General features: G+C 54.5%; 2 protein-coding genes across 7 annotated transcripts; one reads left to right on the forward strand and one right to left on the reverse strand.

Moving 5' to 3' along the window:
* The first annotated feature begins 132 nt into the window (after positions 1–132).
* On the forward strand, positions 133–12,719 carry CHTF18 (chromosome transmission fidelity factor 18). 6 transcript variants are annotated; one of them, XR_008452512.1, is made up of 23 exons: positions 133–246; positions 898–1,044; positions 1,177–1,294; positions 1,685–1,859; positions 1,988–2,077; positions 2,175–2,227; positions 2,436–2,577; positions 3,229–3,441; positions 4,030–4,127; positions 4,221–4,344; positions 4,490–4,623; positions 4,989–5,082; positions 5,156–5,254; positions 5,518–5,648; positions 5,960–6,122; positions 6,361–6,585; positions 6,685–6,834; positions 7,522–7,652; positions 9,933–10,077; positions 10,486–10,546; positions 11,003–11,119; positions 11,941–11,998; positions 12,468–12,547. XR_008452512.1 is itself a non-coding variant. In XM_054081065.1 (22 exons), exons 1-22 carry the CDS (start codon positions 165–167, stop codon positions 12,602–12,604), a joined length of 2,826 nt encoding a protein of 941 aa, XP_053937040.1. In that variant the 5' UTR covers positions 133–164; the 3' UTR covers positions 12,605–12,719. The 6 variants fall into 6 exon arrangements, 1 of the variants encoding a protein (XP_053937040.1); XR_008452513.1 differs by lacking the exon at positions 12,468–12,547 and having other exon boundaries at positions 10,486–10,584; positions 11,941–11,958; XM_054081065.1 differs by lacking the exon at positions 10,486–10,546 and having other exon boundaries at positions 12,468–12,719.
* A 71-nt stretch (positions 12,720–12,790) lies between these two features.
* On the reverse strand, positions 12,791–15,653 carry GNG13 (G protein subunit gamma 13). The gene is made up of 3 exons (XM_009562175.2): positions 15,171–15,653; positions 14,110–14,232; positions 12,791–13,275 (listed from the first exon to the last, which is right to left on the reverse strand). Exons 2-3 carry the CDS (start codon positions 14,205–14,207, stop codon positions 13,170–13,172), a joined length of 204 nt encoding a protein of 67 aa, XP_009560470.1. The 5' UTR covers positions 14,208–14,232; positions 15,171–15,653; the 3' UTR covers positions 12,791–13,169.
* Positions 15,654–16,755: the final 1,102 nt, after the last annotated feature.

Here is a 16,755-nt window from a genome sequence, read left to right on the forward strand (position 1 = left end):
GCCTCCACCTCCCGCCGCGCGTCGCGTCCAATCAGTGCCCACTTCTCTACCGGCAGGCGCGTCTCGCCCAATCAGCGCCGCGGCCGCCACCTCCTCCCTCTCCCGGCGCCCAATGAGGCGCGGCCCCGCGGCGGCGCGGGAAGCGCGGGGCGGTGGCGGCGCCCATGGCGGGCCCTGAGGAGGACGCTGAGGAGGGCTTCTATCAGCGCTTCGCGGCCGAGCTGGAGGTGCTGGCCGAGCTGGGAGGTGGGCGCTGCCGGGGGCGGGGAGGGAGCGAGCGGCGGGGACCCCCGGGCCGTGGTACGAGGAGTTACCCAGACAGAAAGTGGAATATCTTCCATTTTAGCTAAAGGGGAGTTAGGCTTCATGGAAGTGATTGTGTTCCTTGAAAGTTAGACACGATGTGTCCCTCTGGCAGCGCCCTCTCCCCCTCTGATAGCGTTTTCTTTCAAACAGTGCTTTTCCAGGCACTGTTCATTCCACTGAGATGATAACGCCCCGTGTTCAGTCTGATCTGTGCTAAACTGGTGTCTCTTCTTCTCTAATCCTCTCTGTTTGCAGCCTTTTTCCATCTCAAACACAAGGTCAGGTGGATCTGGAGCCAGCTCTAAATTAGCAGGAGTTTTGACTGTTGTGAAGTTCATAATACTGTTAAAATGAGTGCTTGGAAAGTAATAGAATGCACGTAAGATTTCTGGGGAGGTTTATACACATGCAAGTGGGGGATCTCTTCTGTCTCAGCTCTTGCCTGGCTGCGCACAGTCGATGGAGATCACTCCTCACATGCTGCCCAGTCCTGATAAATGATGCTTGCTTTCTAGAACTCCTAAACAAGTTTTAGAGAATTTTAATTGCTGGCATTTCTGGTACCACACATGGTTGCACCACCTCTTGCAGATGACCCATCCCCACCCACTGGTCCCAGGGTCTCCCAGTTCCGCAGCAGGAAGCAGCCTCATCCCTCTCATGACCCCATTGGGGGCACCAACCCCAAGAAGCGGGACAGGATCCACGTCCCACCCAGCTCTCCACCCACAGCCCACAGTAAGTTTGACCCAAACCCAGTCTGCAGCCCCACTAGGGACTTCTCCCCACCCTGAGCAGAGCAGGGTGCTGCTGGAGAGGTGGCTGAGTACACCCCTCAGTCACCATGCTTCTCTTCCTCCTGCCTTGCAGCCCCGAAACCCAAGCGACAGCGTCTGGAAGCAGTTAAGAAGCTCAGCTTTGATGAGTTGGCTCCTGATGACCTCCAGGATGCTGGCCCAGAAGAACCTCCTGCTCCCCACACTGCCAGGTTGGTCACCTTATAGAACGGTTTAGGTTGGAAGGAACCATGAAGGTCATCTGAATCCCTCTGCAGTGAGCAGAGTCATCTTCAACTTGCTCAGGTCACTCAGAGCCCCATCCAACCTGGTCTTAAATGTTTCCAGGGATGGGGCAGCCACCACCTCTCTGGGCAACCTGTGCTGGTGTTTCACCACCCTCAGTGTGAAAAATTTCTTCCTGATATCTAGTCTAAACTTTTCCTCTTTTAGTTTAAAACCATCACCTCTTGTCCTATTGCTACAGGCCCTGCTAAACCCTGCTTTTAGCAGGGGTGCAGGAAAGAGCCCCCAGGACCCACACCACTGTGGTTCAAGGGTTCTTTCCCTCGCCCCTGCTAAAGGAACCTTGTATTCTCCAGCTCAGACCACCTGGAGGTGAGTGGCATGGCCCCGCTGCAGACCACGCCGCCCTCTGTGAAGAAGCAAGTCCTCAAGCGGCCACCCATTCTGGAGGACTACATCAATGTGACGTCCACCACGGGCACCAGGGTCTTCATGGTGGTGAGGGATGATCCCTCCAGGACAGGGGTGGAGGTAAGAAAGGATCTGAAGATTGGATCTGCGTCTTTGTGACCTCCATCCAGTTCAGGAGGGGACCTTTGATGAAATGTTGGTGCTGAGCATTGGAATGAGCATTGGTCTGTGTCTTCTGGTTGTCGCAGCTCCCGGATTCCCTGGGCTGGAATGCGCACAGGCCGCTCCACTTGCTGGGGGTGCCTTTCTCCTACCTGAAGGAACAAGTGGATGAAGAGGTATCACAACTTATATTAAGCTTTCCGTCTTCCCCTGCCACCCCGGGATAACCACAGCCATGTTTCTGACCCCTCCCTCACCCTCTTTGTGCTCCAGCGTCGCAGGCATGTTCTGGAAGCATCGCAGCAGCTAACAGAGATAATAAACAGGTGAGATGTTTGGATGAAACCCCACTCCATCCCTTCCATGCTGTCAGATGCAGTTCCCAAGATGCTGTGGTTGGGTCCAAGTTTTGGGGACCTGCGAGCAGAGGAGCCTCTTTGACCTGGGCATCCCCAGCTTGGGAAGTCTGAATGTAATTCCCAGCCCTGCCTCGACTTCCTGGGTTGTTTAGGGCAAATTCATTCTTCCTTGTAGTTGCCTTGAGAGTGAGACCAGCACCGAGAGCTCAGAGCCTAGCAGGGAAGAGGAGCCAGCAGACGAGGAGGAGTCTGCGCTGCATTGCCTCTGGGTGGACAAGTTTACTCCCCGGCGCTATGTGGAGCTGCTCAGTGATGATGTGAGGTGATAGGATAGGTGGGGGCTTGGGGTTCGGGTGGGCTCACTGCTTTTATAACTCTCCTTGATGCTGTGGGATCATGGCTTTATTGTTCTGTCTTTGATTATGGGGTTTTCTGAAGCACTGGCAGGGGGACCATCCATGCCAGCCCTGCCCAGGAGCACCATGTTGTGGAGAGCTTAGAAGACCTCATGGCAGGGGTTTTTCATAAGGTGGAAAGGATTGAGTGGACTTCAGCCAGAAAATTGTTGGCTATTTTGATTTTTCTGGAATTTTTTACATTTCAAAGGGAGATTGAAATTATGTAAGAAGCTGAGAAGTGCTGGGTTGAGCCAGGACAGATGAGGGACAGCAGGGATGGGGCCAATGTGACTTGCCCTTGGTTGCCACATGGGATGGTGGTCGAGTTAGGAAGGAAAGTCGTGTTCCCAGGCTGTTCCACAGCGATACCAGGTGGAAACCTGAGCTGTCTCTCCCATGGTGGGTGGTGACATGCTGCACGCTCGAGGTCTGTCTGGGCAGACACAATCTGCACAGCTCCTTCTTCTGCACACCATGTGGGTCTTTAAGCCATGAAGGAGAAGTCTTCCTCTGTCCTCGACCAGATCCTTCTGACGTTCACCAGGCTTTGCTTTCTCGCCTGACATGCAGTACACGAACCGCTGCCTTCTGAAGTGGCTCAAGCTCTGGGACACGGTGGTGTTTGGGAAGGAGAAGGTTGTGAAAAAGCCCAAGCCCAGCACTGAGGCTCATCCTCCATTCCACCAACCCAAGGAACAGCAGAATAAATGGAAAACAAAGGTCCAGCTCACGGAGGAGATTCTGGAGGCTGAGCTGGACCAGCACAAGAGACCCAAATACAAGGTGAGCAGGGCAGAATGCAGCTGTGATGGGTGTCCTCTCCTATCCCCCTTATCTTGCCTTTGAGTTGAGGAGAGGCTGCTTGGAGAAAGACGCACCTATTTTAGCAGTTATTCATCTTGACTTTATTTGTTGGGAAGAGACATGACGTGCCTTTGGGCAAGTGTTTCTGCATCCGGAGAAGAGCAATGATGCTCAAATGATAAAGGAAGCAGAGAAAACATACCCAGGTCAGCTTACCAGCTTCAGCCTGCCCAGTGAAAGGACATAAAAAAGGGAAAGAAAACTGGATACTAACAGCGTTGTTTCTTGGGAGTTTGATTCAGGAAAGGGATCTTGTTCAGCCTTTTCTATCTACTGCCCTGCAGACTTAAACATATGCCTGAGTGATACTGCCAGGATGACTGTCACCTCTGAGGGTCTCTGTTATATCATCCTTCCTCCAGTGACGGTCACTTTTCCTTAGTGTAGCAGCTCCCAGGACCAGTTTGCAGGCTGCAGAGCCTCATTCCCTTGTGTGGCAGCCTTGGTTGGTGCTGGAGGAAGCCCTGCCTCACGGTCTGTTAGGCTGACACTGCCTCTCTGCTGCAGGTAGCCCTGCTCTGTGGCCCGCCCGGCCTGGGAAAGACCACGCTGGCCCACGTCATCGCGAAGCACGCAGGGTACAATGCTGTAGAGATGAATGCCAGGTGAGTCTGCGCCCGCTTCCCAGCCCTGCCCTGTCCCAGCAGCTGCCAGAAGTGGTGCCGTGCTGGAGGTGATGCTGTTGGTTTGTCTTGCAGCGACGACCGCAGCCCCGACGTTTTCAAAACTCGCATTGAGGCTGCCACACAGATGAAGTCTGTGCTGGGTGCCAATGAGAAGCCCAACTGCCTGATCATCGATGAGATAGACGGTGCGCCCGCGGTAAGCCCGGCCTGGATCTGGCCACCTTTTACATTAACCACTTAATTATTGTCCTCTTAGCAGCTCATCCATTTTAGGAGTGTTTCCTTGCCTCTGAACAGCAAGAATTCATTCCTTCTGGCCTTGATTTTTCTTTTTCCTGAAGGCATCTATCAACGTGCTGCTAAACATCATCAGCCGTAAGGATGTGGAGGGTGAGGCAGCAGCCGGTGCGGGCCGGAGGAGACGGCGCGAGGGAGGACTGCTGCTCAGGCCCATCATCTGCATCTGCAACGACCAGTTAGTATCATGAGCAGTTAGTATAGCCTGTGTGTCTGGGAGGGATGGAGAGCCGAGACACCTGCCCCAGGTGAGGAGGCAGCTGCTGTTGCTTCCAGCCAAAGCCTTCCTGTGCTGAGTTGTCTGCTGTCAGACCTGCAGCTTAGAAGTACCTTGTGAAAAGTAAATCTACAACATGCTCAGCTTTCCTGAAACCCCCCAAGTTTTGCATCTGCTGGGGTGACTTGTAGCTAGGGGTGAGCATACCCAAGCATGCGGTGGTGTTTGGGCAGCTGCTAAATATCCTGTCCCTTAGCGGAGCATCAATGGTTGTAAGTTTTCCTCTGCTAGGGTTGCTCAGAGACTCCTCTGCTTCCCTTTGCCAGGTACGTCCCTGCTCTCCGGCTGCTGCGGCAACAATCGTTCCTGCTAAACTTCCCTCGGACGGCACCATCTCGGCTTGCCCAACGGCTCTGCGAGGTGTGGGGCGGCCGAGAGGCCCTCTCCCCATCCCCTCTGGCAAGCCCTCCCCACTGACCCCCCTCTCCCGCAGATCGCCCTGCGGCAGGGCATGCGTGCGGACATGGGTGCGCTGCTGGCGCTGTGTGAGAAGACTGAGAACGACATCCGCTCCTGCATAAACACCCTGCAGGTACAAGATGTCCCTGGGGGACACGGACTTGCTATGTGTCTTGACTTGCTCTGGGCTCAGATGAGGATGGAGGGGAAAAACCTGTCCCAGGCAGATCCCTAAAATGTCCACACTATCCCCTGTGATTTTTAACCTTAATTCCCTACAAATGGAGGAAGAGCATGGTGCCTCTGTCTGGCTTTCCCCAGCACCAGCTGGCTGCTGTGGGCATTCCCTCTCTCCCCATGGTGCCCATCCATCCCAGGCCCTCACTTGTGTTGCAGTTCCTGCACCGCCGAGGCCAGAAGGAGCTGAACGTGCAGATGGTGCAGACAATGAAGATCGGTTTGAAGGACCAAAACAAGGGGCTTTTCTCCATCTGGCAAGAGATCTTCCAGCTCCCAAAGATCCAAAGGTAAAAGAGTGGCTGAATTAAGTAGGTCTGCTGCCTGCTTGGGGTGCACTGCTTCGTGGTACCCACTGACCTGCTTGCGGGACCTGTGGTGGAGAAACCTGAAAGGTCCTGGAGAGCTGCTCTGCCCTGCAGCAGTCATGGCTTCATTTTGGCAGATTTGTGTGTCCTGATGCTCTTTGTCTGCTCTCTTTAGTGCCCAATAATTTGGCATCAATATTGCCTTCAGTCTAGTTTGAAAGGGGCCAAATATTCCTTGCTGGTCTATTTTAGTGCCAGGGAATCCTGAGCTCTTCTGTTTGTGCTCCTCCCAGGCACAGGATAGGAATGGACCCCACTTTACCAGCCCAACTCTTGGTGGGCGATGAGGACCTGTCGCACCCTGGGGGGACAGCTGGCTTCAACGCATCCTCCCACCGCTTCCACCACATTCTGCACCTTGCCATCTCCTCAGGGGAGCAGGAGAAGCTGGCCCAGGTAGAGAAGCTGAGGTTGGGGAGAAGAACTGGGCCCCTTCCTCTGCCATGCTGGCTGGGGCAAGGCTGACTCCAGGTCCTGGGTGTCGTGGCTCGTGTGTGCCTCTGGAAATCCTCCCTGCAGCTTTACGCTGACTTTAGATGGAGTGTTGGGATGCTGTGCTGGAGCTGAGCTCAGCGGAATGCTCTGATGAGCCTGTCCGGCCTTAAGCCATCTCCAATCCTGTGTCTGCTTCCAGGGTCTGTATGACAATTTTCTGAACATGAAGCTGCGGGACTCCAGTTTCAGTTCGGTATGCATGGCCCTGGAGTGGCTGGGCTTCTGTGACCTGCTGAACTGGGCTGTCCTGCATGGACAGAGCTTCCAGCTGATGCGATACCTCCCTTTCCTACCCGTGGCTTTCCACCTGCTCTTTGCAGCCACCAACATCCCCCGGCTTGCTTATCCTAGCAGCCAGCCCGAGGCAAGTACTGGGGAGGGCATGGTGACAGCGTGGCTGTCACCTGTCAGAGATGTCTGGGGTTGCAGCTGTGACTGAGCCGTCTCTGCCCTCTCCATCCAGGCCTTGGCCAAGCTGAACCACATGCAGAACCTCGTCATGTCCATGGTGTCAGGGATAACGCCTAGTGCCCGCAGCCGCATGGGACAGCAGTCTTTCATCTTGGAGGTGCTCTGCCTGCTGCTGGACATCATCGCCCCAAAGCTTCGACCAGTGAGTGCCTGCCAGCCCCCTCTCACTGCGATGGCCGGGGTCCTGCCTGGGTGACATGTCCCCCCTGCAAACCTCTGTGTGAAGGCTGGGACATGTCACCTACACTGCATTTCCCAGGCACAGGCTGAGCTGTCCTGGACCCCTGTCCCAAATCCAAGGTTGGTTTGACATTGTAGCTGATGCAGGGCCCAGAGGAAAGCTGGGGAAACAGTCCTGAGGTGCATGACTGGGGGAATGTCCTGCGCCTCCTGGACCCCTCCACGTGCAGGGTTGCTGAGCAGGAGTCTGGGGGCTGTTGCAGTCTCCTTCCAGCAGAGGTTTCACCTGCATACATGGGTATATTTATCCTTCGGGCCATTGGAGGAACTGTCCCTGCTCTGCCAAGTACATGTGTACTGAACTGGGTCTGAGCCATGCTGGGTGTTGACTGTCCTTACCCATATAGAGACAAACCCCTGCTTCAGGTTGTCCAGAGCAGTGGTGGCTGCCCCATCCCTGGCGATGTTCCAGGCCAGGTTGGATGAGGCTTTGAGCACCCTGATCCAGTGGGAGATGTCCGTGCCCATAGCAGAGGGGTGGAACTGGATGGGCTTTAAGCTCCCTTCCAACCCAAACCATTCCATGACTATGGTTTTTTATGTTAAAAAATTATTCTAGATTAGTGATGCTCTCTGCTGTCCTCCCCAGGTGAACACCCAGCTCTACAGCCTGAAGGAGAAGCAGCAGCTGGCAGACCTCATCAGCACCATGCTGGCCTACAACCTCACCTACCACCAGGAGCGCCTGCCCGAGGGCCAGTACGTCTACAAGCTCGATCCGTAAGTCACGAGGGTGGGGAGAAGGCATAGAGGTCAAAAATAACAGCAGAGAGTTCAAGGAGGAATTTGAGCCCAAAGGTATCAAAGCATCGAGTTGGCTTCTTGCAGCCAGAGCTCTGCAGTTTTGCTGGTGATGGCAGCTGGGTTGGCGTGAGCTGCCCAGTGCCAGGATGGCTGCAGGAACCTGACTTTCTGCAGTGGCAGCTCTGCAGGGATTATCTGCTTTTTTTGCCTTGTTTTTTTTTGCACCTACTGGTGCTGAGGGCTGCTGCTGGCTTTGCTCCACTCGCAGTGTGGTCCAGCTGTCCCCATCACCCCCTTGGGCTGAGGCTGAAGTGGGGCTTGTTTTGCTTTAATGGGTTTAATGCAAACAGGATGAGAGAGTTGGAGTTGCTCAGCCTGGAGAAGAGAAGGCTCCGGGGAGACCTTAGAGCAGCTTCCAGTACTGAAAGGGACTCCAGGAAAGCTGGGGAGGGGCTTTTGATTAGAGGGGGCAGGGATAGGATGAGGGGAGCAGTTTGAGCTGAAAGAGGGGAGATTGAGATGAGATCTTAGGGAGAAATGTTTTGCTGTGAGGGTGGGGAGGCCCTGACCCAGGTTGTCCAGAGCAAGCGGTGGCTGCCCCATCCCTGGAGGTGTTCCAGGCCAGGTTGGATGGGGCTTGGAGCCCCTGATCCAGTGGGAGGTGTCCCTGCCCATGGCAGGGGGGTGGAACTAGATGGGCTTTGAGGCCCCTTGCAACCCAAACCATTCCATGATCCTATGAGAGGAAAGGAAGCAGCTGCCTTTGGCTCTCACCAGAGCTGGCTGAGGAGGCACCGAAGCTGCCGGGGGCTCGCAGCAGCCGGGCAGAGGTCTAACTGGGCAGGCTGCACAGAGGAGGCTACTGGAGCCACTATTGATTATATTAATGCATATTAACAGCTGGCCATTGCTGGCCTTGGTCTCACTGTGCTCTGAGTGTACACAGAGCTGTAGCACTCCTGAGGCTTCAGGGAAGTAATACAGACCCAAACACAGCTAAGAGCAACACTAATGTCTTCCTGGTGCAAAGTTAATTACAGAAATTAGCCTCTGTTAAATCAAGCAGCTGTATCTAATTACACTGAAAAGTTTTATTAGTTTTTTTTTTCCACGGAAAGGCCAATGGGAGCTGCAAGGGCTGCACAAAGAGGCCTCTCTTGCCCTTGCTTGTGGGGAAACCATGGGGCCTCGGGAGCCATGTGGCACAAGCAGGTGCGTTGCTTCACTTCGCTTTCCTTTTTTTGTGAAATATGAGCTTATTTCCAGGCTGTGCACAGTGGTGATGGGGACTACAGGGATGTCACATCCCAGTGGCACCTGGGAATCGCATCCTAGTGTCTCTCTGGTTTGTCAACAAACAAAAGCTGTGTTTTCTGTTTAAAATTCTTTAAGTCATGGATTTGACAGCTGATTTCTAAATGAGAGAATTCCAGAATGGTTTGGGTTGGAAGGGACCTCAAAGCTCATCCAGTCCCACCATGGGATCAGGTTGCTCAAAGCCCTATCCAGCCTGGCCTTGAACACCTCCAGGGATGGGGCAGCCACTGCTGCTCTGAGCAACCTGGGCCAGGGCCTCCCCACCCTCACAGCAAAACATTTCTCCCTAAGATCTCATCTCAATCTCCCCTCTTTCAGCTTAAATGCCATCCAACAGGTGACTACCTTCCCTTTATTTTAAGGGGAATGATACTGAGTGTGACTAAAGCATGGGATATTGGCAGCTGGCAGAGGAACTGGCCCTGGTTCCTGCGCCTGGGCTCTCTCTGTGCTGAAACACACCCACCTCCAGGTCTGGTGCAGCCACCCAGTAAGAATAAAGCTGCCCTGATCACACATAATTACTGTAGTATCTTAATTAAGCAGCTCCCTGCGGGCTCCTCGGAGTTCATGCAAAGAGTCCTGGTGCCACTCGTGCCCAGGCTGTGATGCAACTGTGGCTTTTTCAGGACAATCTAGCACAGACTTGCCTGTGATCTCCTCTTTTTGCTTCAAAATCAAGATTAGAAAGCACATAATCCCTACTGCCTTCCTGTTCAGCTGCTGGCTCTGCACAGCTGGCACCGCGCACTGGGAATCTTCCATGTGCAGGCTCGGAGAGGGCAGCAATGGGAAAGCTGAGGCACCGTGGCCAGGATCATAGCGAGAGGCTGGGATGGGGCTCCCTCTGCTGCAGTTTGCATAATGCTTTTTTATTTTCAGTATTGATCTGTTTCCAGTATTGATTTATCTTCCTGCTTCCCTCCTTCCACAATGCAGGAACGTGGAGGATGTCTGCCGGTTCCCGGACCTTCCGGCTCGCAGGCAGCTGACCTACCAGGCCAAGCAGCTCATCGCCAGGGAGATTGAGCTGGAGAAGATGAGGAGGATGGAGGCTTTGCTGCAGGCACGAAACGTGGACGAGGTAGGGAGGGCTCACGCTGTCCTGGGGTTTCTGGGGCGGTGGTATGTCTGTCAATGGGGATAAATTCGTTAGGGTTGGTGTGGGGACCTGGTCCTTCCAAAGCAGCGAGTGGTTTTTGCTCTGCAAATGGAAATCCAGGATTAACCCCCCCCAGATGAAGCCATCTGCCTGCAGGCAGCACATCCATGCTGGGAGGACGTGTCCAAAGGGCTCATCTTTTTGCAGGAATTCTGGAAAGAAACACTCACTGCGAGTTAAAGCTTGAAACCCTTCAACCCTCTAATGAGGACTGGGAGGAGGAGGGAATTATAGTTCATCTGACTGTGATTTCTACATGTCCAGGGGGTAGCTGACCTGCTCTTTCCTGCCTGCTTGTTTCCTTGCTGCTTCGCTTTGCGTCTCCTGAAGATTCCAAATTCCTCCGGAAGATTCATAGTTACGCTGTGGAGCAGTGGGCAGGAGGCAGAAGGTGGAACACGCAAATGTGGAGGCTGAGAAACGGCTCAGGTGCAGCTGAAGTCTGCCCTGCCCTGGTGCCGCAGGGATAACAGATCCCTGAGAGCCTCTTCTTGTAGCAGAAGGGCTTTCTCAGGGGATGCATGGGGCAAAGGGATGCTTGTTTACAAGGAGCCTTGTTTATGTGGTGCCAAGTATGAAGTCCCAGAGAAGGGGACTGCAAACACCTGAAGTGCTGCTGGGACTGTCCTCTGCTGCTGAGAGACAGCAAATGAGGAAAAAACACTTTCCAAGTCATTTGGATATTGTATATTATATTGGATATATAACCTATATAATAGAGGGGGGGATGTGGGGCAGGTGACAAGGCACGGTCCTGCATTGAGTTGTTCATCACCTCGATGTGGTGCCCAAACCTTGAGCTTGGCCGCCCCATGAGGACCCTCACTCAGGGCTCTCCTCCTTGCAGGAGCCCAGGAATGGCCTCGGCGAAGCAGCGGAGAACGTGGAGGTGAAGCCAGTGGTGCCCCCCAACCATCAGCAGCGCCTGGAGCACATCGTCCGGAGGGCGGCGGTGGAGGACAAGGTGAGGGGGGCTGCAATTCCTAGCTAATTTCCTCCCAGCGTGTACCTTGCCTGCCAGAGACCGGCTGTCTCCAGTGCTATTTACTTATTTTTAGTACAATTTCTTTTAATAAAAGAGTTTGGCAGCACGTGTCCCCAGATCTCATCGCTGGGTTGGTAGCACCGGGATGAGTTAGAGTCGGGTGGCGGTTGCGGTTGTTTTCTGTGAAGCTTTGAGGTTGGAGGAGGAAAGGGGCATAAATAGGTTAAAATAACTGAATTTTGGTTCAGTGGAAGCTGCAGGGCTGAGAGCAGAGCTGCTCACCAGACAGAGCGGTACCCACACAGCTCGGCTGAGCCAGGCTCATCCTACCCTGGGCTTCCGACAGCTTCCAGGAGGAGCAAGGAGTGGTCCCCCTGCCGCTACCCCTCTCCATGGGCTCGGCTTTGAGACCTGGCCCCTCTATAAAACCCTCCTTTACCCCAGTTAGCCTTAAAGTTTGTCTTTCCCACTTGATTTTGAATGCGATTTGCATTTTACCAAGGCCTTTTCTGCAGAATTTGCATCCAGCTCCTGCTTCCTTCTTCCTCCTGCACTGGGTGCTGGGAGAGGGAAGGGACTGGTCAAGCCCAGAGCGTGGGGTGATGGGGAAGGAGCACCGGCGAAGGCTTCTCTACGCTGCCTAGCGGCGACTGAACCTAAACTGGGGCAGAGACAAGTGCTGGCACCAGCGTCTGGCCTTGTGCACAGAGACTTAGCTGGCTCTTGGCTGGCTCCAGGCGCGAGCTGTGACTGCTGGTTATGTCAGACCCACCTCTCCTCCTGCTTTTTGCTTTTTACAGCCTGAGACCGACTTCTTTGGACGGCCGCTTCGACGGCAACAGGCAGCCACAGCCCCGGGTAGGTGGAAGAGGGATGGGATGGGGTGGCATGGGTGGGCATGGAACTGGGTGGGTGGCAGGGACAGAGTGGCTGCAGGTGGCCCCAACTCCAACTGGGAGGCAGAGGCTGCCTTCACCGGGCCGGGGCCCCACACAGGTGCCCAAACAGGGGCTCTGTCCCTACGCTCTGTGCCCCAGGGGCCATCAGCAGGGTGGGGAGGGGATGCTGAGCACAGTGACCCCGATGCAGCAGGCAGGGCAGGGCGGTGGATGCTGGCAGCATCCAAAGAGCCAGCTAACGCTGCGCTGGGCTCCCTGTCGTGGGTACCTCAGGTGTTTGCAGGATCCAGGATGTGGGACCATCAGCTCTGTCCGTGCAAATTCCCCATGCCCGGGGGCAGCTCCACAGCCCTTGCCTGCCCACTGCGTGTTGTTCCTTTAATGTTAAGAGTTTCTGCCAGTTTTTGACACCACTTTTCCCCCTGCAGCCTCTCAGGCCTCCAAGGAAGAGTCGATCGAGAGCCAGATGGGAAAGGCCGTGGGGAAGAGCGACGTCTGGTTCCGATTTAATGAAGGAGTTTCCAACGCTGTCAGGAGGAATATCTACATCAAGGACCTGCTCTAGCCAGGCAGAAATTGAGGCTCAAGAAGGAACTGAAGGGATAAAGGATTTTCCAACCCGTGGACAGGGTGTATGCGTGATCCGCAGTTGGTTTTTTTAAGTGTGTATTGTTAAAAAATAAAATAAAATATCTCTACAAAAAAAAATTGTGAAGTATTGTTCTGTTTATTTCATTTATAAACCCTTAGTTGTCATATTTTTGTCTGCTTGGCTGCAAAATAATATCCTACAATATACAAAAGAATATTTTAAATCTCTAAAAATGTTTTTTTTTTTTTTTATAGAAGTTGTTTTCCTTTACAGGATCAAATGCCTCCCAGCGCGATGGCAGAGGGGAGAGGAGCTCTGGAAGTGCAGCCCAACCCGGCAGAAGCCGTTGCTTCTCCTGTCCCCCCACCCTCTTTTTCTGTTTCCCCATCCCCCCCATATAAAAAAAGCAAAAGTAATAGTACTAAAAATAATAAGACGAGAGGAGGTCAGGGTTTTTGTTCAGGTGGTCGTATTAGGAAGCTAACTATTAAAAAAGAGTACATTCAGCGGGGGAGCAGAGGCGCGCGGGGCTGCCCCCTCAGAGGATGCTGCATTTGCCTTTCTCCACCCAGGGGTTGTTTTTCATCAGCTCTGGGTTGAGGAAGGGGTCTTCGGGAATGCCATCTTCGATCCACTTCACAAACCTGCGGAAAGGGGAGCAGAGGGGTGGTGGGAATGGACCCCCCCGCCCCCATGGGTTTGTGTTGCAATGGGGCTTTGCAAATGTGTTGGCTGCTGCGAGGGGCAGGGGCTGAGCGACAGCAAAATGCAGCGCCTGGTGTAAATCCTGCTCTGGCAGAGAGGTCAAGGTGCATCCTGCTTTGGGGTGCAGGGACAAGGGGGGCTCCTGCTCTGGCAGGCAGGGATGCTGGCGTGCATCTCGCTTTGGGGTGCAGGGGTTCATCCTGCTCTGGGCTGCAGGGATGCTGGGTGCCCCCGCTCTGGTGGCAGCTTGCGTGAGCTGTACCGGTGCCCACAGCCGTGTTCAGAACAGCAGAAGCCAAGCACAAAACTAGTTTAATAAATGCCTTTTTGTCCCCAGCACCTTTGCAGTGTAGTTTAGAACTCATTTGCCTAAGTTGCTCTATTTCTGTGGCCCGTGCTCCTACGAGGGAGCGAGGGAACACCTGGATTTTATGGAGGGGTCTCATGGTTGGATTTTAGGCAGGGGGAGTCCCACGGCTGCTGCCACATCCCGGCCACCACCAGAGCTCGGGAAGCTGGAAAGGAGCTGGCGTAGGGTGGGGGATTTGCAGAAAGGAGCACAGGGGCTTTGTGGTCGGGTTTTCTGCCCTTGAGACTCAGAGGGCTCGAACTGTAAAGGGACTAAAAATCTCTAAAACCACCTTGGTTTGGAGCCCTCAGTTGACGTGGAGGGAGACAGTGGGGATGGAGAAGAGCCAGAATCTGCTCCTGGCTGTGCAAAGCTGGGCTGGGGGTGCAGGAAGGGTGGCAGGGGAAGGTGGGCACCCACTCACTCAGGTATTGTCTTGGAGGACATCTCGCGCTTGTAGGCCAGCTGGTACTTCAGGCTTTCCACCTCCTTCTTCCACTGCGGGAGGTCCCACTCATCCATGGTGGCAACTGGAGGCTCTGTGGGGCTACAAATAAGGACATTAGTGCCACATCATGCCCTGTCCCTGCCCCCCCCAACTCTGCACCCCTCAAAACAGTGTCCCTGGGGTGGGGACAGAACCCCACCAACCTCCAAGGGTGGTTTCCAACCCCACGGTGGAGCAGCCCGTAGTTCTGAGAGTTTTTTGGGGTTGCTTTCCTTAGTTGAAGGCTGCCCTCACCTGCGGGGCGCGGGGCCAGGCTGGCACGGGACGGGCACCTGTGCTGCCCTTTTGTAGCCGCGCCCGCGGGCGCGTGCAAACCTGAGCACCTGGACAGATTTGACTGAAATTTGGCTCGTGGGTTTGGTATGGTTTGAGTGGGGAGGGACAGAGACTGGAGGTGCTGTGGGGAGGGGGAGGTGTCTGTCCTTCTCCTCAGGGAATCCAGGAGGGATTTGGGGCACCTGCACGCCATCCTCCCCTCCTCAGCAGGGAACCAGCTAATGGCGGGGAGGTGGACAATGGGGAAACTGAGGCACAGCCGCTGATGGGACACAAGCCGTGCCCAGAGCTGCGTGAGACCTGCGAGCACCCCAAGAATCGGTGGCACAGGGGGACCTTCCCCTGCTCGGCTGTGACCCCAGACCCCGGTGCAGCTGGGGTGGCTGAACCCTGGTGATGGCTACACACCCCGTCCCACCCCCCAGCCAGGCTGCAGCCCCCGCGCAAGGGCAGGCAAGGGTTGGGGTGCTGCACGCCAAAGCATGAACTGCAGCCGCGCACCAGCACGGCCCAAATCCAGCCACGCAGCGGCACAGCTCGGCTTCTTGGCAGAGCATCCTTTGGGAAGGGAGAGCACCCAGAGCCCAGCAGCCCCTGCACCCACAGTCCAGAGCCTCCCCAGCACTCCCAGTCCCCGCTGGCTGCTCCCCCAGCATCCCCATCCCCACTCCAGGCATCCCAGTCCCATGGCCAAGCCTTACCTTGGCTGGAGGAGGTGTTAGCAGCGAGCAGGAGCCGCGTCCGTCCCTGCCGACTCGCCCTGGCCTTGCAGCCTCCTGCGAGCGCTCCTCTCCCTGTCGGTGAGCCCAAATCCTCTGTGTAATCTATTAATGCACGGCTGGTCCAGCTGCCTCCAACACAGCAGGAGCCGGATAATGGGAACGTCCTCCCCCCGCTGCTCCCGGGGGATTTGGCTCTGCTGAACGTGAGCGTCCGGGATGGAGGCAGCGTCCTGGTACCCAGAGGCAGAAATGGGGTTACCCCTGGCTCCCCCGAACCCTCAGGGACAGAAGGGCCGCAAGGAGAGGGGATAAAGGGTGTTGGGACACAGCGGTACCCCAAGGAGCACCGCATCCCTGCATCCCTGCCAAAGCCAGCGCTGCCATGGAGGGTTGTGATTCTTCCCTGGTGCTGGTGGAGGCGAGAGCAGAGGGAGCCGGGGATGCTCCTGGGGAGGAGGGGGGCTAAAAAGAGGGGGAAAAAGAGATAAATTCAAGAAGTGAGGAAACGCAGGGGTGAAGAGCAGGGTCAGCTCAGGGGAAAGAGCAACAACATTAAAAAACACAACTGTGCGATGGATGGGCTGGGAATGACAAAGCCATCAACAGCTTTTGGCTGATTAAAGGCAGTGGAACTGAGGCAAAAGTAAATAAGAAAGTGAAAAATGAATTAAAATAATCTGCAGGTAATTATGGTGAGAGCAGCTTAAAAAAAACAAAAACCAAAACAAAACAAAAAGAAAGGTTTCCATAAATTAAAACAACCCAAAGCCTGTCCCAAAACCCTCTCCTTCGCACCCACCTGTGGTGTCCCAGGGTCCGTGTCCGTGCAGGGGGCTGCTTGTCCTCTCTGGGACAGATCTGGGCTGCATTTGACCAATTATACAAACACAGGTGTTCAATATATCCATCAATTAAAAAAAGTGTGTGTGTAGCTGTATATACACACATAACATAGATATATCACATGCATGGAGGTCAAAGAGATAACTCATATTACGAATATGATGAGGCCCCACCTGGATTCCTGTGTCCAGTTCTGGAATGCCCAGCACAGGAAGGACACGGAGCTGTTGGAACAGGTCCAGAGGAGGCCACAGAGATGATCCAAGGACTGGAGCGCCTCAGAGACAGGCTGAGGGAGCCTGGAGAAGAGAAGGCTCTGGGGAGACCTTAGAGCGGCTTCCAGTACTGAAAGGGGCTCCAGGAAAGGGCCTGGAGTGATAGGATGAGGGGAAATGGCTGTGAAGTGCAAGGGGAGAGATTTAGATTAGACATTGGGAAGAAATTCTTCACAATGAGGGTGGGGAGGCCCTGGCCCAGGTTGCCCAGAGCAGTGGTGGCTGCCCCATCCCTGGAGGTGTTCCAGGCCAGGTTGGATGGGGCTTGGAGCCCCTGATCCAGTGGGAGATGTCCCTGCCCGTGGCAGGGAGTGGAATTGAATGGGCTTTGAGGTCCCTTTCCACCCAAACCAGTTGACTGTTCTATGATTCTATGTATGTGTGTAATTATAATTTATATTGTATTATATTACATGTGTTAAATGCTATATATTATATAACATACA

The sequence above is a fragment of the Cuculus canorus genome, chromosome 15, assembly GCF_017976375.1.
Source record: "Cuculus canorus isolate bCucCan1 chromosome 15, bCucCan1.pri, whole genome shotgun sequence".
Taxonomy (NCBI): domain Eukaryota; kingdom Metazoa; phylum Chordata; class Aves; order Cuculiformes; family Cuculidae; genus Cuculus; species Cuculus canorus.

Bases quoted from the DNA above. Each gene is read 5' to 3' on its own strand.
- CHTF18 (XM_054081065.1), top strand. From the start codon at position 165: ATGGCGGGCCCTGAGGAGGACGCTGAGGAGGGCTTCTATCAGCGCTTC. The intron at 5,649-5,959 runs GTAAAAGAGTGG...TGCTCCTCCCAG, and splicing joins CAGCTCCCAAAGATCCAAAG to GCACAGGATAGGAATGGACC. The intron at 6,835-7,521 runs GTGAGTGCCTGC...TGTCCTCCCCAG, and splicing joins TCGCCCCAAAGCTTCGACCA to GTGAACACCCAGCTCTACAG.
- GNG13 (XM_009562175.2), bottom strand. From the start codon at position 14,207: ATGGATGAGTGGGACCTCCCGCAGTGGAAGAAGGAGGTGGAAAGCCTG. The intron at 13,276-14,109 runs GTGAGTGGGTGC...CCCTTTCCGCAG, and splicing joins TCCTCCAAGACAATACCTGA to GTTTGTGAAGTGGATCGAAG.